The 23,764-nt window shown below is 38.8% G+C and overlaps 2 protein-coding genes across 2 annotated transcripts in view; one reads left to right on the forward strand and one right to left on the reverse strand.

Annotated features, from left to right (window-relative positions):
* The window catches only part of ephb4a (eph receptor B4a), a 45,228-nt gene extending 38,197 nt beyond the window's left edge, over positions 1 to 7,031 (forward strand). Inside the window, exons 10-17 of the mRNA XM_084414426.1 lie at positions 290 to 354; positions 459 to 572; positions 1,105 to 1,352; positions 1,821 to 2,036; positions 2,174 to 2,323; positions 3,104 to 3,297; positions 4,935 to 5,093; positions 5,808 to 7,031. Coding sequence (XP_084270552.1) covers positions 290 to 354; positions 459 to 572; positions 1,105 to 1,352; positions 1,821 to 2,036; positions 2,174 to 2,323; positions 3,104 to 3,297; positions 4,935 to 5,093; positions 5,808 to 5,916 — 1,255 coding nt within the window. The 3' untranslated portion in view covers positions 5,917 to 7,031. The remainder of the gene's footprint in view (positions 1 to 289; positions 355 to 458; positions 573 to 1,104; positions 1,353 to 1,820; positions 2,037 to 2,173; positions 2,324 to 3,103; positions 3,298 to 4,934; positions 5,094 to 5,807) is intronic.
* Positions 7,032 to 17,106: 10,075 nt separating this feature from the next.
* Positions 17,107 to 19,344, reverse strand: h1m (linker histone H1M). The gene is made up of 5 exons (XM_084414607.1): positions 19,164 to 19,344; positions 18,793 to 19,073; positions 18,596 to 18,704; positions 17,533 to 17,579; positions 17,107 to 17,450 (listed from the first exon to the last, which is right to left on the reverse strand). The coding sequence occupies exons 1-5, from the start codon at positions 19,243 to 19,245 to the stop codon at positions 17,196 to 17,198; spliced, it is 774 nt and encodes a 257-aa protein (XP_084270733.1). The 5' UTR covers positions 19,246 to 19,344; the 3' UTR covers positions 17,107 to 17,195.
* Between the last annotated feature and the right edge of the window lie 4,420 nt (positions 19,345 to 23,764).

Consider the following 23,764-nt stretch of genomic DNA (forward strand, 5'->3'; position numbering starts at 1 on the left):
CTTGGGATGCGGAGAAAAACGGATTGAACTGAAAAGATAAACACTTTAAGTCAAACTTCAACTCACTCAGCTGTGAAATAGCTTGAAGCGTGCGTCATGCTGCCATGGGATTTTCCTCAATCCTTGAAAATGTAATTAGAGTTTTGCTGGGCATTAATGTCTAAAAACCTAAAACGAGTTTTGTGATTTGTGCGTGTTCACCAGTGTTTACCATTGAAAGACCTACATATTTGGGAATGTTATGTAATGTTACTTATTCATATCAATTTTTTTCCTTTTCTGTTCACAGGAAGCAAAATCATTTCAAAGATCCAGAACTGAGTGATAAAAATGGCCAGTATCTCATGGGTCAAGGTGAGCACTGCAACATCTTATCTTATTATAATTATGCATTCTGTTGAAGATGTGGCTTTTATGATTTTGATTAATGGAGTAACCGACACGTTTTTCTCTCCAAGGAGTGAAAGTTTACATTGATCCATTCACTTACGAGGACCCTAATGAGGCCGTGAGAGAGTTTGCTAAGGAGATTGATGTCTCATTTGTCAAAATCGAAGAGGTTATTGGGGCGGGTAAGTCTTCCTCCCTCACAGCATTTATTTCATTTGGACACTTGATTTATTTTCAGACAGTACAGTCACATATTCGGTTTCAGTCATTTGTAAGATATAACGGTAACACTTTACAATACGGTTCATTAGTTGTATTAACTAACCAAGCAATCCATTTGTTACTGTATTTGTTAACGTTACTTAATACAAATACAGCTGTTAATGTTAGTTCACAGTGCATTAACAAATTTTAACAACATTTTAATAAAGTATTAGTAAATGTTGAAATTAACATTAACAAAGATTAATAAACGCTGTATAAGTGAAGTTCATTATTAGTTATCACTAATGTTAACTAACGAACCTTATTGTGAAGTGTTACCGATATAACAAAGGTGTATAGATCATTTTTCTGTTCACACAGAAAGCAAAGTCTTTGATATTTAACACACAGCTAAGAGATTTCACGAAAAACGTCTTTTCTTATTACAGTCGCAACTTGGTTGGGCTAAAAAATAGTTAAAAATTGTGTGCTTTGTTTTGCCATTTCAAGGCGAATTTGGCGAGGTCTGTCGGGGACGGCTGAGGATTCCTGGGAAGAAGGAGAACTACGTGGCCATTAAGACTCTTAAGGGTGGATACACAGACAAGCAAAGGCGGGACTTCCTTTCCGAAGCCTCAATCATGGGCCAGTTCCAGCACCCCAACATTATCCACCTGGAAGGCATAATAACAGCCAGCTGTCCCGTCATGATCCTCACAGAGTTCATGGAGAACGGAGCTCTGGACTCCTTCCTGAGAGTAAGTATGCGTAGGATCTTGTGGTACGTGTTTGTGGACGTAACATCTCAGTGGCTACGTTTACATGGAACCAAATAATCCATTAGTAATTGGATTGACGGCTCAGTCGGACTGAAAAGCCTTCGTGTAAAACACCTTAATCGAACCGATTGAGCTCGATCCGAATGAAATTTTGATCGGATTGAAAGGGGTGGTTTATTCCTTTTCTAACCCGATCGAGAGAACATGTAAACACTTGATCGGATTGAAAACCGAAACTGAAAGGACTTGTCAAAAAATATATTCCGATATTGAAACTTGTGACATATAAACGCGCACATTCACCTGATCACATGATTAGCGTTCTTGTAAACACTACGTTCGGATTCATCGATCGGAATGAATTCAGAAACTAAAGTTGTGCATGTAAACGTAGCCAGTGATTCTCATACACAAGGACTCTCTGACATGATCTTTGTTTCTCTCCAGCTCAATGATGGCCAGTTTACTCCAATACAGTTAGTCGGCATGCTGCGCGGCATCGCATCGGGAATGAAGTATCTCTCCGAAATGAGTTACGTACATCGGGATCTTGCCGCACGGAACATTCTCGTCAACAGTAACCTGGTTTGCAAGGTGTCCGACTTCGGCCTGTCGAGATTCCTGCAAGAGAATTCTTCTGATCCTACGTACACAAGCTCACTGGTGAGAGCAAATGCTCGGGCGACATGAAGCACTTCACACGGACTCAATATTTTTAGGGCGGGGGAAATGCAACTCGTACATCATGATCTTAATTTCCATTGTTTATCAGAGCGTAACTGATCTGCTTCTTCTTTCAGGGTGGCAAAATTCCCATCCGTTGGACGGCACCCGAGGCGATTGCATTCCGGAAATTTACTTCCGCATCAGATGTGTGGAGTTACGGAATTGTCATGTGGGAAGTGATGTCGTTTGGAGAGCGACCATACTGGGACATGAGCAACCAGGATGTAAGTGTTTGTGTTTTAATATGATGACATTTTGGTTAATAATGTGACAGTTTTACTTTATTTAGATTAAAGCAGATGATATAGCGGTGATATAGAAAATCATCCATTAGCAGTGTGGTTGATAATTATGTTTGGTATGCAAATAGTCAAAATGTTTGCAAATATTGCTGTAAGTTACACTACTGTTCAAAAAGTGTGTGGTATGTATGATTTATTTAACAGGGCATTAAATTGATCAAAAGTGACAGTAATAATTCACATTTCAATACATTTCTGTTCTTTTTAACTTTTGTTCAACAAAGAACCCTGAAAGAAATGCATCTCAGTTTCCACAAAAATTGATAATAATCATAATAATGTTTCTTGAGCAGCAAATCAGCATATTAGAATGATTTCTGAAGGATCATGTGACACTGAAGACTGGAGTAATGATGCTGAAAATTCAGCTTTGATCACATGAATAAATTGCATTTTAAAATATATATTTAAATAAATTGTAATAATATTTCATTATTGTACTGTTTTTACTTTATTTGTGATTGAATAAATGCAGCCTTGGTGAGCATATTTCTACCAACCCCAAACTTTTGAATGGTAGTGTACATTACAAACGATCAACCTAATCTGACCGAAACAAAAAATAACATCTTAAAAGTGCTAATATTGACATTATGCATAATACATATATTTTCACTAATGCATTCTTTCGACCCTGCATTCTCAATTCACTTCCTCTCTTTCTTCCTGCGCTTATTAACGCAATCTGTCTCACCCAATCAGGTGATCAATGCCATCGAGCAGGACTACCGGCTGCCGCCCCCCCCTGACTGTCCCACATACCTGCACCAGCTGATGCTGGACTGCTGGCAGAAGGAGCGGACGGCACGGCCACGCTTTTCCAACATCGTCTCGGCACTCGACAAGCTAATCCGCAACCCTGCCTCACTTAAAATCACCGCCCAAGAGGGGGCAGGGTGAGTTTCACATCCATTATCCATATCAGTGACTTCTGCAGTTATTTCAAAGAGCATTGCAGCCGAATACAGCAAAAAAAAACAATGTAACTTGCATGCTTTCCATAGTAATTTTGTGTAAAAATTAGAAATCATTTGCATCAAATTGCCCACTGATTTCTTGATTTTGGATCAAATAAATGTTAGGACATTTCATATTTCGGTTACATTTCAATAGTCCACTTTAGACATTCTACTAACTGTAAGTAACTTGTCAACTACAGTACATGTCAACTACGTCTCTTTAGAGTATTAGTAGACTGTTAGGTGTTAGTAGAATAAGTTGACATGTAGTTTCAAAGTCATTTATAGTCAGTAGAATGTCTGTTGGGGGAAGCATCAAAACAAAGTGTTATTAAAGCAGAAATTAAGCAGATATTATATATCAGAATCAGAAATAAAGCAGATATCGAGTTGACAGACTACTGATACTCTAATGACTGCTGGTTGACGTAGTTACATATTGTTTGTAGAATGTCTTAAGTGGACTCAAATAAAAGCGTTACCCAATTGTCAGTTGTATTTCTATTGGTTTTATGTTGCCATGTCAACCAAAACAATTAACTCTTTCCCCGCCATTGACGGAAATTTCCGGCTTTCTGTTTTTTTCACTGTTGTGTGGTGGGGGCGCTATTACGCATCTTCTGAAAGAGTACTGAATCTCCTGATCAGAGCACATGCGAAAAGAAGCAGAAACAAATTATATCATAAGTAATCATATGCATATGTAAAATAACGCGATCACCGACATTAAACAGAATATAATTCAAAACTGCCTAATGTTACTGAATGAAATGTCGACCCAGGATGAGTTACAGGACTGTGAAGCGTTGGGGGTGTTGATGGACTCAATCTACTCCATCTGTGTTTTGATCATCGTTCTGAATCTGTTCCAGACGTAGTCTTTGTGATTTTCTCAGCTTTTTGTTCAAAATGTTGCCTTTTTTATTAAACTAAACCACATTCAAGTGTTGATAACAAAAAAAGGATGCATGAAGCTAGAATAAAACAGATTTATTTATTTTTTTTTTGAAAGCAGAGGTCTGTGTTTTTATAATACAAAAATTTAATGCATGTTCAGATATTTATACAACAAAATATTCAGAAAATTTTGTGAAAACGCTAATGCTAGCGGTGACTGACAATTGTTTTCAAAACCGCTGGCGAATTAAGAGTTAATGTTGTGCAGTAACATGATTACTGAAAAATAGTTCAAACGTTACTTGGTCACAGGAGAAGTAATGCGATTACAGTAATGCATTTGCCCCAACAATGCTTGTCAATCAAGAACATAGAAGTGTCTGTTTTAGCTTTAGTCAGATCTCATTCCGTCCATCATTTCATTAGCTCACAGTATGGGCTCTTGTATGTTAGTCTTGCCCCTCCCCTCTCGGCATGTTGGCCTGTCAGCCTGTCAATCAAGTCTCAGTTTGGGCTCATATCTGTCCGTCACATTTTGTTCTCCCCTCCCCCTCGCCTCAAGGGAAAGCTGTTAGTTGGCAGCCTTTCTAGATTTGTGTTGCTGCAGGCTGACTCAAGACGTCACCTTAATATGGGCAATTACATGCGTTTTAACAGTCCCCTGTGTTCCTCCTCAGACCCTCTCACCCTCTGTTGGACCAGCGTTCCCCTCTGACGCCCTCATCCTGTGGGACAGTGGGCGACTGGCTCAGGGCCATTAAGATGGAGCGTTACGAGGAGAGTTTTCTACAGGCCGGTTACACGTCCATGCAGCTGCTCGCCCACATCAACACAGAGTGAGTGAAGATACTATCACCTTCATCCAACAACACACTGAAATACAGATATAACAGAGAGCAAATTCGGAAAAATACATCTGCATTACAATAAATGTTACTAAATAGAAACAAAGAAACTACATAAAAAGGACTTTTATTATATTATTATATTATATTATATTTGAAGTCGGTACAATGTTGAATGTTGAAATAAGTTTCTTCTGCTCACCAAGGCTGAATTTGATTAAAAATACAGTAAAAGCAGTAATACTGTAAAATTTAAATACAATTTAAAATAAGTATTTTCTAGCATGATTACTCCTTCAGAAATCATTCTAATATTCTGATTTGATGCTCAAGAAACATTTCTGATTATTATCAATGTTGAAAACAGTTGTGCCTCATTTTTTTTTTTTCAGGATTCTTTGATGAATAGAAAAATTTAAGAACAGCATTAATTAAAAAATATATATTTTTGGGAACAATGTGTCACTTTTGATTAATGTAATGCATCCTTGCTGAATAAAAGTTCAAATTAATTTCTTTCACAAAAAAAACTTGATTCCAAACTTTTGAATTGTAGTGTATATTTATATAAATGTATTATTTCTACATATGCAAACAACATAATATAAGCTCTTCTGTGTTCATATCTGTTGTTATTTTAAAAGCTAAGGTCTAATTCTGTTTTTTATCTCTCTCTCTCTCTCTCTCTCTCTTTCCGTGTCTCAGGGATCTGCTGCGTTTGGGAATAACTCTGGCCGGTCATCAGAAGAAGATTCTGTCCAGCATCGAGGCTCTTGGGATTCAAAACAAAACTCCAGGGAATGTGCTCTACTGAGTGAACCGTACACACTCACACACATGCAAACGCTTGTCGAGTTTGCAGGAGAACCTTCATGTAACCTGTCCACTCACAATCAGGAACATTTCTACTTCCTTTTTACCGGGTCACTTAAGGATCAAGATTGAATACTTGCTTCCAAGACTACCTAAAGGGGACCAGTCCAGGAAACCTGTGGGAACTCTCACTGTAATACCACTAATATTACAAAGCTTCATTTGTGATATCAAACGGGTCTCATACGGGATGTTACCTCACCCTTTTCAGCATTTCGGGGTGCCATGTGATGTAATCCAAAAGAAAAGACTTGCTCTGACATCATAATGCAAAGACAGTGACGTGTTTCCATTTCTGCAGAGTATTTTTCTAAAGGAGACTTTGATACTGAAGAGACTGAAGGAGGATAACGCAGCATAAGACGAGACATCTTTATAACGCAAGAATGTGGATACAAGTGATTATTAATGACGACTTTTGATCCTTCATTTTAAGTGTGTGAACGGTCACACACACAGATACACACTCTGTGGCTGAAGTGCTAGGAAAATGGTATTTTTTTAAAGGATGCACTCTGTGTGTGTATGTGAGCAGCAATAAGAAAAATGAGCACAAAAGTCTTAGCACTTTTTTTCAGAGGAGAAAGACACGAGGCAGAGGTTCCATTGGTGAACGAAATATGCGAAACATACGTGCTTATACACACACACACATATGTAGAGATCTGCAACACTTGAGTGGCACTAAAAAGAGACCAAATAAAAGACTGTCTGTTGTTTTATGAGTGGCTGAAAGACTCGAAACAACCTTTGAACGCGTGCCATACTGTTTGTTTATTACAGGAATGTTGTGCTGGTTTGACTCACCAACTTGAAGCTGGTGTTCATCATCAACTAACCACAAGATTCAAAAGCCACCCTTGCAAACCACGCGTGGGTTTATGGGTAGGAGGATTTGGTCTTCACATTGGAGATCCACAAGAACAAACCAGGGACTTTTATTCTGTTGCCTCTTCTTTTTTTTTTTTGTATAAATATATCTTGATTTATGTAAAAAGATTCATTTTCTTTGTCAGTGTAATCTGTGTTTCTGTTACAATAAAATGTATACATTTAGTCTAGTTTTAAAATGTTCTTTCTTGATTGCTTCTAATTTAATAACACAAGGAAATGAATTTCACTTGATTATAAAGAGTTCATTAAGACCGTTTAAGTTGATCGGATCACATGTGGACGACCTTATACAGGTGTAAACGGGGTCTAAAACGCTTTGAGCTTGTCCACTTTCTAACACTTCCAGAGGTCGTGGAAAACACATTAGACCGGATTGCTTTCGTAGTGTAAACGCTCATGTGATCGAATGTGTTCAAACCGCCACAGAAGACCGTCTACTCTCCGTCTACTGAACTAACGCGTGAACATTATGGGAAGAGCTCTAGCCAGACGGGATTTAAACTTTGTCGACTGGAGACTCAAGTTTGGTTTGAAGAGGAAAAACGTATCAATCACAATGTTCTCTCAGCATTCCTGATTTCTAACACACACTCACAGCGTTCGGCGTGATCTTGCGTCTGTCAGAGCAGAAACTAAAGCTGATGCCCTCCGTATGTTCTTCCATCGTCTCCGGTCATGTTCATATGTAAATTGCGTGAGCTTATTTTGTCCATTAAATTGGAAGATCTAAAAAAAACACATCGATTTACCCGCCCATAGACCCTCCCCTCGAAGAAATCAGGACCGAAGTGGTGGACAAAAGTGGCTAAAAAGGAATGTGTCTCCCTCGTCTACTTGTGATCCGATCGACCAAAATGCATCTTAATACCAGCTGTAAACAGGGCCTGAGAGACTGTAATGTCCTCCCTAGTCCAAAAAGAGCATTTGTTGAAACTTAAGATGTGGTGACATTAACGATATTTCAAACCGGTCCATTGTTTATTATGAATAGTGTAGTGATGTATAAAGCACAGCTCACACTGAAGTCACTTTCATTCCAATCAGCTTTCGTTGGTCAACATGGCAACTCAATGTGACCAACCTGAACCTGCTGATGTGAAATCTGCTTGGGGAAATTCCCAATCGCGTGGATTTCCTATCCTATTTCATCAGCGAAACTTTGCCTAACAGTGGTAAATGTGACTGCACATGTGAAGTAAGGAAGAAGAATGATAAATACAGTTTTTCCTAAACACCAGAAGAACCTTTGATAAGATTAGAAGTTTTAAAGTCTGTCAAAGCGTGTGATGTTCCTGTGTGCTGTGTCCAAAATGTTGGAAATGGGTGGCTGTTTATTTTTGAGATAATTTTGGTTTGATCTTCACCATTTGAGAGGACCAGATTGGGTTGTTTTTGTGAACATTTCGCTATGTAATGCAGATTTGCAAAAGAGGATGTTACTGAAAGATGGGGCAACAAACTCAAGGTGAAGGGCACATTTACATATCTAGTCAAGGCACAGCAGAAACATAATCTTGAATTAAGAAGCCTGTTTAATTCTAAGGTTCAGAGAGAGGGTGGAAAATGGTCATGACACACTAAATATGTTTTTGGCACATAAATCTCTCACAAACATTAAAAGTCGACCTCAGAGAAAAATCGAAATGAATGCAAATTTTATATGACCCTTTTAATTCTTGCTCTCTTCCCGTGTTCCTCTTTGATCCTTTTATCTGTGACTGACTATGCTGCTGTCTGCACGCACACACACACACCTACTGGATGCATATTTCCATAATTGTTTTGGGGTTATCCGATTTCTTGGACATTCTTGTTTTAAGCATTCCTCCCTGAAGATACAATGACCTTCTTTCCTCGGCAGAGGTGCGAGTGAGATTTGGGAATGGGGCTTAGAGTTCCCCTCCCCCCCCGTCTGTGTCTCTTCACCAATGGATCTCTTGTCCCCAATCCCTTCAGAAGAAAGAACCAGTTCTTTCCCAAGACTCCTTGAAAATGTCCTTGACTTAAACCTTCTTCTGACTTCGCCTCCTCTCTTTTTCCTCAGTTTCCTTGCATGTCTGTTTGTAAGTTTATCCATCCCTTCTTTGCAAACACGTCTCAGACGCAGTGGTGTTTGGTCAATCTCGTGAAAATGTGTTTAAGTACACTTTCAATCCTAGAATCAAAAGATAATAAATTATATTTTGCATAAAGACACAAAAGCAATTTAGAACACTTAAGATTGTTTACGTTCTTTCAAAGACGATTCTAAACATTTCCCCCGGGAATTCTAATGTGATGTGCCTCAATGTTTTACTTTTTTAAAGTTCTTTCTAATTTTCATAGATAATTATCTATGTTCTCAAAGATAATTTTCCTTAGACTCCCATTACAGAAATAGAGTAATGAAAATCACTGTGTCCTGACTAAAGAAACACCAATAATTAGTTGAACCAATATCTTTTTTTTCCCCTAAAGAAACTTTTTAATCAATCGGTTATCTTTTTTTTTTTTTACTGACAAACAAGCTGTAAGTGTAAACATAGCCCAGAACAAATATATAAATTAAATAACAAAAAACACTAATAATAACAATATTCATAATGCATATTGTTTATTAGAAGAAAAATATCTGCATTATGAGAATTGCATCACAGTAATAAGTTGGAGGGTTGGGGAGTTGTCAAAATTTAATTTTCTTATTTTTATTTTTGGAATGAAATATGACTGATGGCCGCATTTTTTTAACATTAAAACTTCTTTTTTTTTTTTTTGCTGCATTTGAAACCTATGTGGACCAAGTTGTTCATCTGGAAGAAACTGAAACAAGAAGCCTTATGTCAAATACAAATAGCTTTAATATTGGGTCCGTATTATTAGGGCGGGAGAGTGGTTAAGAGATTATGATTGTGGTAAGCTCTTCTGAATGCTTTAGTAAATTACATGTTGCTGTGCTGAGTTTCTGGGGTCTATGATTGTCTGTCTCAGTTGCGTGTCTGTTTGCTCCAGGAGCCTTTATCTTTCGAGGAAGAACACAAAGCACATTCCTCAAGTGTCCCACCCCACCCCCTACTCCAATCTTTGTCTTTAAACAATGCCTGCCAGACTCTCCTCTTACCATGCATCCCTTTGCAGGACAAAAGACAGAAGTCAGCACACTCCTCTCTTCCTTCGCATATGGACTTATCATCTTCCTCAGTCATTACTCAAGCCAAAAAGCTGCACTTCCCATCTTTAGCAAGCTCCCCAATGAAGTTGAGTTCTCAACTCTCATGCTTAAACAATAAGCAGTTAAAAATGTTTTATGTGCCAAACTACATTTTAAAAGGGACAGTAATCCACTGACAATTTCAGTTCAGATACTGCAATAGGAAAAATCATGAAGCTAGCATAGCCTTCAAAATTTAAATTAGTATTTTGTGGCTTTAGAAATGTATTAGTTAGGTCAGCTCGGTATAGATGTGTAAGGATATGATTTAAGTGTAAAATGAATGTTCATAAGGTTCATCTATATTGTGTGCTGAGATGATGCTAGCAGTCCTGCTTATGATCAATGACAATGACGTAGTTGGAGTTGGAGAAAAATAATCCATACAGGAACCAAGGAACATAAAAACACCAAGACAATATTTTGAAGCGTTGTGAAAAGGCGTATATCTTTGGAACACTAGGTGGCGCTGACATTGAACTTCTCAGATACCTTGAGGCCATGCTGTTGATGATCCCTACCACATTTCGTGCCAGTGTAAAAACTGATTATTCCTGCCCACCCCATTAAGTGTGCCAAATTCCATCATTTTCCCACGAAAAGGGGAAGAAGAACAAGAAGAAGAAAACTAACGGATGCTATAGGGGCTACGCATTTTTGGCCAACACAGGAAAGAAAATGTTATTCCCTAAACCATTTCAGGTTCAGGTCTTTAAGGTCCTGTTTACATCTGGTATTAACATGCGTTTTGGTGGATCGGATCACAAGTAGACGAGGGAGACACATTCCCGTTTACACCTGGTGTTTTAATCCGTCTCTTTTGTCCACTTTCAACCACTTCTGTCCTGATTTCTTCTATGGGCGGGTTAATGTATGGGTTTTTTAAGATCTTTCGGTCTAATGGACAAAATAAGCTCTCACAATTTACATATGAACATGACTGGAGACGATGGAAGAACATACGAAGAGCATCAGCTTTAGTTTCTGCTCTGACAGATGCAAGATCACGCCGAACGCTGTGAGTGTGTGTTAGAAATCAGGAATGCTGAGAGAACATTGTGCTTGGTACGTTTTTCATCTTCAAACCAAAATTGAGTCTCCAGTCGACAAAGTTTAAATCCCGTCTGGCTAGAGCTCTTCCCATAATGTTCACGCGTTAGGTCAGTAGACGGAGAGTAGACGGTCTTCTGTGTCTGCTTGAACACATTCGATCACATGAGCGTTTACACAACGAAAGTAATCCGGTCTAATGCATTTTCCACTACCTCTGGAAGTGTTCAAAAGTGGACAAGCTCAAAGCGTTTTAGACCCCGTTTACACCTGTATTTAGTGTCGTCCACTTGTGATCTGATTGACCAAAACGCATCTTAACACAGCTGTAAACAGGGTCTAAGAGGAGTATTGTGGCACAAACTAGAAAGCTAATGGAACTGAAATCATTCCAAACAATTCATTGCACGAACACAAAAATAAGGGGATTGGGAAATAAAAACATAGTCTTTGTCAATTAAGCACACTTTTGTAAATTAAGTATAGGATACTCACTCAATTATGGGCTTAAAAAAACAACAACAAAGTTGTTTCACAAAATCCGGCAAACGTTGACGAACAAACTGAAGTGCTGTAATTTAGTTTTTGAAGTCTCTTTGTTTTACTGGTCTGTTTTATAGGAGGTCATTCTCTTGTGCTTTAGTGTGTGTTTAGTGTATACTGCTGTGTGTGACACACTTGTCAGAGGGACGTCTCTGGTGCCTGAGTGTTGACAGAGTGTGTATGTGACCTTTGTGTGAATGGCCATCCATTATAGAACGACGGGGAAGATAAGGACAGAGGTCTGTCCTATTAGAGAGATGTGTGTGTGTGTGTGTGAGAACACTCAGCTCTTTATGTCTAGTTCATTCTTGTGTGCAGTGAAGCATATGGGTAGACCTGACTGAAGAGGGGACGGAGATAAGAGTGATATAAAACCAGACACTCCATAAGGGGTGTGTGTGTGTGTATTATTAACATTCCATGCTTTAGGGGGATTTGCTGGTCATTATAAGAGTTAAAATAATGTATAGTCTCAAATTAATCCGCCTAGAAAAGTAGTCCTACTTAAAAAAAGAAAAAGATGATATAGCAGGGCTGGATTATGGACCGGGACATTGGGCACAACTGCCAGGATCATCTGCCAAAGACAAGAGGGCCCTCAGCTTTAACAGTGCAAGTTAGCATAATAGTGACCAGGTAAACTTCAGCATACTAATTGATGATGAGGAAGGCAAGAAAACATAGGAAAGCTTGGCCCGAAAAGCAAGAGATGGTACTCTTACTTCCTAACTGCATGTCCTAAAAATTGGTTTGTTTGGGCCTCCAAAGACCTTTGCTCATCTAGACAACTTTATAATTCAGTAGCTCACATTATTATCTGGTACACATTATTAAAATACAAGCCACACATTTCTGCTTTTAAACTCTCCTGTGCACTTGCCTGATAGACATCCAATGAAAGTGCATTATTGTGACATGTCTTTAGCTCGTTTTCACAAACATAGAGTCGAGTCAAATATTTTTTTAATTAAGTCATATCCACAAATCAAAGCCGTAAGCATGTCTTGAACACTGGGATGGCCAAACCAAGTTTTTATTTTAAAATATGCACACAAAACATTTTATAGCTTAAATCACTGGATATTACTGACGGACATTTAACATTTCATTCATAAAAAAGTAATCTAATACTAAATGTTTAGCTACCTACATCTTACCTTGCACTCTTTAACCATTAAAACTGAAGTGCCATGCTGGAATACTCCTTTAACTTCAATGAACAATAAGCCCCGCCTTCTTTGATTTGATTGGCCATCTCAGTCAGTTTGACATTGACAAGCGCTGTTAGACCACTGAGACTGACTATCCTAAAATGTTATTTTGTCATCCTAACAACAACAAGCTGAGTTTTGCATAATTGAATCCAGCAGAGCAGTATCAAAAGCATCATATAGTATATCTGATTATTGCTGGGATCTTGTCTACGGTGGTTACAGCCCTTTCTCATCTCACAGTAGCTCATCACACACACACACACCGGAAGAGTCCTTCAACATAACATGCATTTCAAGAACAGCAGACCACGCTCAGATGCTTCACTTCTCTCTCAGCCTGAGGTTATCTTTCCTTCCCTCCATCAATCTGTCCATGCCTCTCTCAGTCTGCGTACGGTTTAGTGTTTGCCCACCTCTATCATTCTTTCAATCAGTCTGTCTTAACTTTAAAGCCCGGTCTATTTGTCCTCTTTCATATCACTCCATTTGTTTTCACTTCCTCAATCCATCTTCCTTGTCCACACATCCACCTCATCAATCTGTTTTCCTGTCCTCCCTCTGTCCACCTGCGGTCATTTAGTCTGTTTTTCCTCTTCTTCCACTCTTCCACCATCCCACTCCTCAGTGATTTCACCTGGCTGGGAGCCGTGCACTAATGAGAGGGTAATCAGAGGGATTTGCGCCTGAATCGGCCCTTCGTTCGCCCCAGGCTTCCGCAGGCCCTCGGGGATCCGAGCGTGGTGGAAACTACACAGTTAAAACTGTCTTATTAAACTTCCCTCAAGGGGCCAAACGTTCACAATCAGTCTCAGTCCCAGAGTGAAGAATTTCATTGTCAGGCGACCTCTGATCCGGGTCTCTTTCCTGCGGATCAGCAAGTCTTAATGTGATTGTCTTGACTGCTCAGGCCTTCCCTTAACCTGGGTGGGGGGTTACTCCGATACGGGATCAGCTTTAGCTAGCCTAAATACTTTTTATCCTTGTAAAGATAGCATGAAGATATCAACATACATCCCTGTTGAGTCCTGCAGAAGCCTGTCTTCCAAAGGAGTTGTTTTTGACTTGACAAAAACCAGCGGCCACATAACACTTGCTACAAACTACCTCGGGATTTCATCAGGAGTTTGTAATTATCTCAATAGCATGTGCACTGGAAAGTGTGACCTGAATTGCGAACAGCCAATTACATCAAACATGGAGAAAATCGGTGTGATTCATTAAGCACCCTCAAACGCACTCAATTAAAACTATAGAGCATGACTTATTTTTGTCGGCCAACCCAGAAGTTGGCATCACCCTGGTTCCTTTGGCAATTTTTTTGCTTCATTTTTCCGTTGATTTATGGATTATTGCAGGAAATAATCTCTGTGACTAACAAACGTCAGAAGTAAAAAGCTATGCACAAAGAGCAGCACGGTCACATCACCACCTTTAAGCTTCACTCAACTGTTTCAGTTGTTAAAACAAACGAACACATTTTCTCTGAAAGTTTGAGTTAGAATAGTATGCACCAACGTGATTATAAACAATGAGGTTGTGAAAGCGACTAGTGAGTAGATGAGTTTTACCCGTTTGGTGCGAAAACCTTTGGAGTCCCATTTAGACACTTGTTGGAAACCACCTTTATTCAAGACACTTAACAGCTTTTAAAAGCACAAGGGGTATTACTGAATACTGATGTATTTTATGTCGTAGAAAGAAAAAAAGAATATATCTGTACAGGTGAAACTCGAAAAATTTGAATATCGTGCAAAAGTTCAAAAAGTTCAAAATCTCAGAAAATTAGGATATTACATGAAATCATTAAAAAAAAGGATTTTAAATACAGAAATGTCGGCCCTCTGAAAAGTATAATCATGCATATGTATATAGTTATATATATTAGTTTTACCTTTTAATTTGAATTACTGAAATACACAAATTTTTGCACAATATTCTCATTTTTCGATCACACCCAAAATTAAGATGATTGACAGTGATTGCTGTTTAAACACAGACTATTAGATTAAATGAAAAATATTTGAGGGCTACTTGCTAAATGCTAACATTTATTTGGTATGAATAATTGAACAATTTGCCATGTTAAACACCATTTCAGATGATGAAATACTGTAAATTCAAGTTCAATCTATAAAACTAAAATATTTTGAATGCATTTTGTTTGTTTTTAGCTAAAGTTGGCAACCACATCTGCTGGGTTTAGAACCATAAACAGTTTTTAAAACATTGGCTGCATCTGAAATAAAACACTTCTCTACAGTATGCAAATTAAGAAATATATATTGAATAAATTACGAGTTGTACATCTGAATTCACAGTACTCAAAAAGCGCCTAGATGACCAAGTACATCCGGCGAGATTCTGAAGTGCACATACAATGGACACTTTATATCCCACAAGGCCACGGGAGAGTTTGTTAATGGCAGTGAAGTGCGAATGGTGAATGCAGTACATTCATAGCCTACATTTAACTCCACTTTTAGACACACTCGCAAACTTACTCAAGCACTTCCCCACAGAGAATCCCCACCGCCATTTGAAGAGTGTTCAACAAGTAGATGAGGTCAGTTTATTCGAACAGACCCTCGACCCCTCAATTTGTACACTTCAGGCAGATCCATAGACCATGATTGTGACGTCACAGCAGATTTTGCTTCATGTACTCCCAACCGTATGATATTGGCATTATTTTGACATTTAATACTTGTACCTTACGTTAACATTATCAGAGTTTATATTATTTACATTTGTGTATTTAAGTTTTACATTAACTTAATGGCCCAAGCATACACAACACAGGCCTATAGACCTTATGTAGCCCCGCCTCTTTTCAGCGCTGCGCTCGTCGTCTTTTGACTTCCCGTTTGTATTTTCACACCGATTTTGCGTGTTTATTAATGAACGGCTCGTTTTAAAATCTTCCCGGTCTACTGACATTTGTTAAGTCATCTGCTTTAAGCATTACAGTCTCATGATAACTTTACATTAAGTAATTCCATTTCAAAAGCTAATTACTCCTGGACAGCAATATGCCATAGAAATATACGGAGCGACCACAAAAACGGAAGTTAAAAGACAATATTCTAAAGATGGCGGCGCCCTCGTTTATCTGGCGCATAAGGTCTATATAATGGTGCGTAACTTTTTCATAAGGGACCGTTCGGTATTTATGGAATGGACCACCGGAGGAAAATAGGGGAGGGTAATGTCTTTATTCTTTGTTGAGGGGAGGGTCATCCAACTTTTTTTAGTCTAGGGGGAGGGTCACACAACTTTTGTATTCATTAAAACAGCAAAATTTCAAAGTGGCTTGTTTGGTGCATATTTTTCCATGTAGCTCTCTCAGTCTTAGCCCCCCATCGCTAACAAATGGGTCTGACCCAACAAAAATCCAGTTTGGCGCTGTTTGACTGCGCTCAGAAAAAGTGCATAACGTCAGAACACAACGCCAATGAAATGTTTACCCGCCAAAGCTTTAAAGCACGAGCAAATAATGAACTTTTGTGATTGTAAATAAGTGCAGTGTCCTGTGAGTGTAACTCTACTGCTGCATTAACATGTGATGTGAATGTACGTCGAGTTCTATAGTATCGGGACTGAGGCGCCAGAACTGCAGCTGATAGATTGTGCGCTGTAGTGCGATACTAGCATATTTTAGTTTCCATGCTTAGTGTTTCCACAACAATGTTAGTAAGTAAATCTACTGAAATGGCCACCATAACAATGGAGTGTGATGTGTAAGATGAGAAAGCAGAGGTTAAGTTGTTTGTTGTGGTTGTAAAAAAAAAAAAAAACTAAAAAAAAATCTGAACATCTTTGCCAAGCACAAACCAGTACAGAAGTAATCAAGTCATGCTGGCAAAGGGAGGGTCAAGTCTATTTTGACTAGATCTCAACTCCTCCAGTAGCCCCTCAAAAAAGAAAAGCTACATAGCAGATTCCAGGGATCAAGGGCTTAGGGTGTTCCATTTAAACACGTCAAGGGTTTCACTAGTAGTGCACGTCATGTAAACAATTACCTACATCGGTCTAAACAGCCTTAGAAATGTACTTTAGTGGTAGTGAATTATTCTAAATAAGTACATACTCAGAATATGCGATTTAGGACACAGCCAGTGTAATACTATGAACCTGGTTAACCATCAGCTAACATTGCAGCCATCAACCTATAGCCCTCAGAAGAGCCTTAAACCAGCACTCAAGTCCCACCAAACTAGCTCAATGAGATCCAATGACACATCTCTTGAACATACATAAAAAGCTTTATTTGGTATACAAGTGCTTGAATAAAAGTCACTACACAATGAGTAAAAATAGTAAAAAGCCCACGCATCACTTTTTTCCTCGTTTCCCCGGGGCTTTTGCAGCGACTTTCTCTCCGGAGTCACCCTCTTCTGCCTTTGCTGCAGTTTTCTTTCCTCCTTTCTTAACGGCTGGTTCCTCAGCTCCCTCTTTTGATGCTTTAGAGGCTCTTTTAGCTTTGCTGGGTTTGGGCTCCGGCCCACCCTCCCCTGCAGCATTCTTCACCTTTGGCTTCTTCGCAGGGGCCACCTTTGAGGCGGTGGCATCGCTCTCAGGCTTAGCATCCTAAGAGAAAGTTAGAAAGAGGGTGGATGTGCGTTCTGACATCACAGCTGAGAATGTGTAAGGTGAAAATAAGACAACTCACATCTGTGGCTTCCTTTTTCTTTGTGGGCTTCTTTTCTTTGCTTGTCCCTTGAATGGGAGGGGGGACCATTAAAAAGACTGAAGCATTCATGACATTACTAAAATAGTTGTCACAGCAGTTATTCTATATAGACAAGGTTTACACCAAGGGCTTTCAGTCCCAAGACCAGTTCACGCCAAAAACATAACCCATCTACACCAATGATTGGTTTACTCTAAGTGCAACCTGCAGTGATGTCAACATAACCACAACAGACTGAAAAAAGAAGAGACCATTTACATTAAGTGCAAATAGCCCACCTATTGGCATTTAAACCCAGGAGAGCTCCTAGTCTACCAATCAGAGGCTCTTAGTGGTCCCTAAACCCAGACTAAAGTCGAGGGGTGACGGGCATTTTCCGCATCAAGACTTTGAAAGGTTTAACTGTTCAAATCAGAACTGCTCCCACAATATCCATTTTTAAAATCCAAGCTAAAATCTTTTTTATTTGATTTGGCTTATAATTCATGAGTTCTGTCTTTACTTGTGTCTTTGTGTGCATTTTATTTAATAGTTATTCCGTACAGCACATTGGTCAATGGCAGCTTTTTTTAAATTGCGCTTTATAAATAAGTTGAATATTGAAACTAACTCTATTATGACATACCGTTTAACGTACAACACTGAGGTGCAAATAGCATCTGCCACTATTTGCAAGTATAAATCAAACTATTCACACTTATTGCAAAGAAAGTACTGCCATTTTTATTTAGTGTACATAGCGATATGCTATTCACTACTAGGTAAAAATAGTGAATAGATTCTAAGACAATGCTGCCATGTTCACTAAACTTGCCATTTAAACTTAGTCTATCGTAAAAATAAGTTAATATTAGTGGAAATAGCCACTGCCCCCCCCCCCAAAAAAAATATCTTTGCATGTGAAGCCAAGAACACCTTTGCTCTCATGCCTTAATCATTGTGGATGCTTGCAATTCTCTTAGAATTAGAACAATTCTTAACTTTAGTGTAAACATGCCTTGAAAGAAGTTTAAAACACTTTAATAGCCTACTTAAACTTTACCTTCACCCTTGGCTTTAGTTGCCTTGGCTTTCTTAGGTTTGGTTGCTTTCTGCACATTTGGATCAGCGTTTTCCTTTGACTGCACCTTCGCTTTGGTCTTGGCAGCAATCTGAAAGAGGACATGGTGACCATTCAGGCATTACGTTATATTGAAATTCCTAACAATGATTCATAGAATGGTGGAAGATGGAAGTTACCCTGAAGCGCCCTTGAGCACCTGTCGTCGTTGCCCCAGAATTCGCAGGTCTCACAAACACACCGGTCTCGATGCCTTTGTTCAGGGTTTTCCGCACCATAAACTTCAGCCGGGTCTCATCCACGGTCTTGTACTTCTCCTTGACGTAGCTACGGATTGCTTGAGCTGAAACACCCTTTCTGGAGTCCAGCTCTTTCAGAGCTTCTTTCACCATCTCCATGGTGGACGGGTGCGGAGAAACCTTGCGTCCAGCGGCCTTAGTGCTTGAGCTTTCAGGAGCATCTTAAACAACATTTAAACAAGTCATACTACAACAAATCCTAATAGGATACACTTTTGAATTTGATAAACATCACAAAACTGCTTGCAAACCTGGTTTAGTGTCAATAGTTTCATCCTCAGGATCCTTTGGGATCGTGGCAATCGGTGCCGCAGAAGCTTTTTTAGGAGGCATTTCAAAATCAAATTAAAGATCAATAAAGTTAAAACCCACTCAATTCACTCCAGCATGAATCCAGACAGCTTGTGTGTGTGTTTTATCCACGGAAAGCATGCTTTGCTGTTGTCTGTCACCTGTTCATCATCAAGTCGTTTGTTCCCAATTAATTAGCCACATTAACGTGATTGGCCAGAAATAATTAGCTCAGAACTGAAGTGAAAGTGTCTACTGATTCCTTTCCAACCTAAAAGAGCTTTTAGAAGGACCATTAGAAACAGATTCAGGATTAATGAGTATTTTCCTCTGGAATGTGGACATTAGTTAACTGAAGGGTTGTTCACATGACACCGTTTTCAACTAGAAACGGTTTTATTTGTTTTGGCCAGTCATTTACACGACAACAGCGGTTTGGGTGCCTGAAAACGCAACATTTTGGAAACGGTCTCCATGTAAACAACAAAAATGCAAATCTCTGGAAACAATGACGTCATGCACATGCGCATCACATGTTCAATAGTGTTTCATCTACCGGCCTGGCAGCAGAATACAGCGTTTTTAGTCGTTTTCGTGGATCCGTGAATGGGGATTGTTTTGACAGTGTCTGTCCGTGGATTGCATATCGTTGTCATGTAAATGTATACCCTAAATTTGTTAACATGAACTAACGCTGTTACAGCATTTATGTCCTAATGTTAATTTGAACATGTACTCATTTTATTCCACATCTGAATGGTAAAACACCTGTTGGAAAGCATATTTTGCAGCGATTTTTGTATGAGCATATCAGTGAACACCCCTGACCACCCCTGAATCATCTCTTTGTAAACGAAAGTTTAATGCGTTTTAGGAAGGATATGTTTGAGTGCACCTATGCAGCCATTCTGTAGGTGGGGGGGAAAGCGAAATAAACCTAAAATTCTCGGGACAGCAGCATGTGTCCAAATTTTAATCTTAACCGTTCTATTTCATCAGAAACGATCTGTAAACAGGGCTTTAAGTGTAAAATACATAATAAATGTAAGTCGTAACATTTGCACTTCTGCCACTTTCAGTGCAACAGTATGAAAATGGTAGATTCTTGAAAAAAACTTGAAGTGTTCATTTGTAGCAGAGATGTGTATGTTGCTTGTGTAAAAAAAAAAATGTATCTAACTTAATTCTTTTTTTAATAATTGAGCCAAAACCAAAATGTGCCCCGCTCTCCCCTATAAGTGCAAGTTGCTTTCAGTTAAAACAGCTCAAACATGCAGTTTAGTCCGGGACTACCCGCGTCTTGCGGAAGAACATTGTTTTGGTTGTGCTTCGGCTCTGCTCCTCTGCGCGGATGAATGAGGTTCGGTGGAAAGAAACACGCCATAGACTGTAAAAAAAAAAAACATACACAATCTTATTAGAGCAGATGAATTGACACATAAATAACAGTTTCTGTGTTTTTACAACTGGTCAGTTTGCAGTTTTAAATGATCCATGGTCAATTTTTCTCATTCAAACAAACTTTTAGTTTCATGCTACCCACAGCAAGAGCTACTTTTCTCTGTCTACCGAAATGACAAGGCGTGACGGTGGCGCGCACGTGTTAATGACGTATGCAATTTACCGCAAAATCCGTCCTCGACAGCTCTAAAACATAAATCAATATTAGGCTTTTTTTTAATAAGTGTAGGCTATTTGGATAAAGACATGTTTTGAGAGAAAAGTAGTTTTTTTTTTTTGCACTCTCTCATTAATAACATTGTTATTTTTTTCATATAGGCCTAGGCATATAAAAGTTCGCAAAGGTCGATTTGTCTTTTTTTTTTTTTTTTTATTCTCTTCCCCCCCCCCCCCTTCCTGTAAAGTTCTAATGTTATGATTCACCCTGGAGCTGGCTGATTTAGTCTCTTTTGTTGACGAATTGTTAGAAATCCCTTTGGAGAAAATTAATTTGGAAAAAGAAAATATTTCTGGAACCAAGGCTGCTGAAAAAAAGGTCACTGCTTCCTTCTGTTCTCTCTTTTTTTTCCCTGTAACACCTCATCCTTTCTGTTCTCCGTTTACAATTATTCTTGTCAGAAACTAGTTTACCATAAATTCTTAAACCTCCTCAACACTGACCGCAAGTTGACCGAACGCCTAAACTTCTCTTTGAAAACTCAGCCCTTGTGCAAATAACTGCCATGCATCCAGAACTTCTTATTAAAGTTGATTTACTACCTTGTTTTGGTCCTTTAAATTGACTTCAGCAAAGACAAATTAACTTTGCCATGTGAAGAAAGAAAGAAAGATAAAAAGAAAAAGAGAGAGAACATTTTGTTTCATTTGGAATTAAGCTGGGAAATTAACCATAACTTAACATACACAGCCACTCTGATGCAATTACAAACAGTGAATTGGACTTGGTGATAGATGAGTAATCAGAGAAACCCAGATTAATATTATAATGAGCTGGAGTGTTCTGGCCTTTGTCTCATGAGTATATGATCATGGTGTGATCTGTCTGTCTGTTTATTATTCCGTTTCTGTTCAGTGATTATAACACATGCTAACTCATAACTGAGGACATGTAGAGCTGTGTCTTGTGCACGTGTGAGTTTCCATACTTGTGCACACACACGTTCAAGGCCGGATCATTTGGTTTTGATTTTTCCCAACATCTGGTTACGATATGACTGTTTGTCCTTCAGTAAGTGCCGTTTGTGTGTGTGTGTGTGTGTTTGTGCAGTGACTGAGTATGATTTGAGTTCAGACTGTGCTTGTGTGTGTAGCTACACGTGTTGTGCAGATCACAGGGATTGTGAGCTTGAGTGTATATATGCGTGTGTGTGTTGGTGTTTTTTTAACCCATTAATACGAGAGCCATGTCACACTCCCCATGAGATGAGATTACTGTTATCCATTGCTCTCTCTCTCTCTCTCTCTCTCCACACATATCCACATGTTCTGAACTTCCAAAATTCAAAATGTATTGTTCATCAGCAAGGGACAAATCACTCTGAAAGTGATTACAACAATATTGTTCCTTAGTGCAGTTTTTGTTATAATTCTGGTGAGGACTCTACTATACTATACTTTTAAATTTATAAAACAAAAAATTGCTATAGTTATCGTCCTTGGTGTGAACGGGCCATTATTTAGCTATCTAAATGAGGACATACCATGCATTTTTACATAAAACTAAATAATAATTACTGAATATTGAATTCCAGTCATTCCAGTAAGATTCTGTGCGATCAGGAGTTTGGTGTCAGGGTGGAGAAGTTCTCATGCAGATTTTGCTCAATGTTTTAAATGTCAATGAAATTGTGTGGGCAGTAGCGTAGAGATGTATGCGATCAACACAACGGCCTAATAGGAGAAAGAAAACGTTTAGCATTTTTAATATAAAAAACAACAACATTCTGTCACTTATAAATTGTTTTACCAAATGCTTAAGTCCCCATTTTGAGGTTTTTGTAATATTTCTGTGGACAAATTTGTCTTGTGTGGCTATAAACATACACACTTACCGTACAATCATGTTTCTCCTATTTATTTATTTTTGGGATTTCTAGTGAAAGTGTGTTGAGTTGAGGAAGACATATTGCAGAAGAGTTCCAGCCAGACGTTCGGCCAGGCGTTATCTGGGCGAGTGTAAAAATAACCGCTGTTGATCGGCGATGGCTAGGGAAGGCACAATCTCACTATTTTCTCATATGGGTGTTTTGTGCAAAGTGAGTTATGGATATTTTGACCTTTGCAGGCTTATTGGGGCCCCCAAGACACCATTTGTGTTTGTGTGTGTGTGTGTGTGTGTGTAAATGTCCTCTCCTTTACCCTGCTCTCTTTTTCCAGAGTAATAGAAACCAGGTTTATCGTAACTCACAAAACCATGCTCACTGCCCAGAAAGCTTACATGCCCTATGACATGAATCTATACACTGTAAGAAAAAAAAAATAATCCAGAAAAACAGAAAAGGTACAAGTCGTTTTCTGCTAGGACATTATCCATTCATTTTACGGACATTTTCTTTAATCCTGAAACACAACACAGTGCACACGTGTGAAAAATCAATACATAACATTCCTTCAAATTAACAGTAGCCTACATTGTTCCTATTTTTATAGACTTTTTAAGGGGCCGTTTACACTACACCACTTTCAATAAACTGAAAACTTTTTACACGGTTTGTCGTTCATTTACACGACTGAGGCGTTTTGGAGGCCTGAAAATGCAACATTTTGAAAACGAGTTTAGGCCCTGTTTACACGAGAACGCTCGCGCGTGAAAACGTAAAAATATTTTATCAGATATGCCTTTCGTTTAGATGGTGATGCCGTTTTTGTGGCTTAAAAACGCGAAAAAGTGAAACCACCCTCCAGAGTGGAAATCTTAAAAACGCTCCATGGTCGTGTTCCCGCCTAAAGGCCCTTGCACACTGAGTCCAAAATTATCGCATGCGTTTTTTCGCTTTCGTGATTTTGATGGCTCTGAACTGTCAAAACACCATTCAAAATGCTTGCTACGGATGCGAAAAACGCAGAAAATCGAACCTGATTAGATTTTTTTTTTGACGGA

Source organism: Rutilus rutilus, assembly GCF_951802725.1.
Source record: "Rutilus rutilus genome assembly, chromosome: 7".
NCBI classification, from domain to species: domain Eukaryota; kingdom Metazoa; phylum Chordata; class Actinopteri; order Cypriniformes; family Leuciscidae; genus Rutilus; species Rutilus rutilus.

Bases quoted from the DNA above. Each gene is read 5' to 3' on its own strand.
- h1m (XM_084414607.1), bottom strand. From the start codon at position 19,245: ATGCCTCCTAAAAAAGCTTCTGCGGCACCGATTGCCACGATCCCAAAG. The intron at 19,074-19,163 runs GTTTGCAAGCAG...ATGTTGTTTAAG, and splicing joins AACTATTGACACTAAACCAG to ATGCTCCTGAAAGCTCAAGC. The intron at 17,451-17,532 runs GTGAGTTGTCTT...ACTTTCTCTTAG, and splicing joins AGAAAAAGGAAGCCACAGAT to GATGCTAAGCCTGAGAGCGA.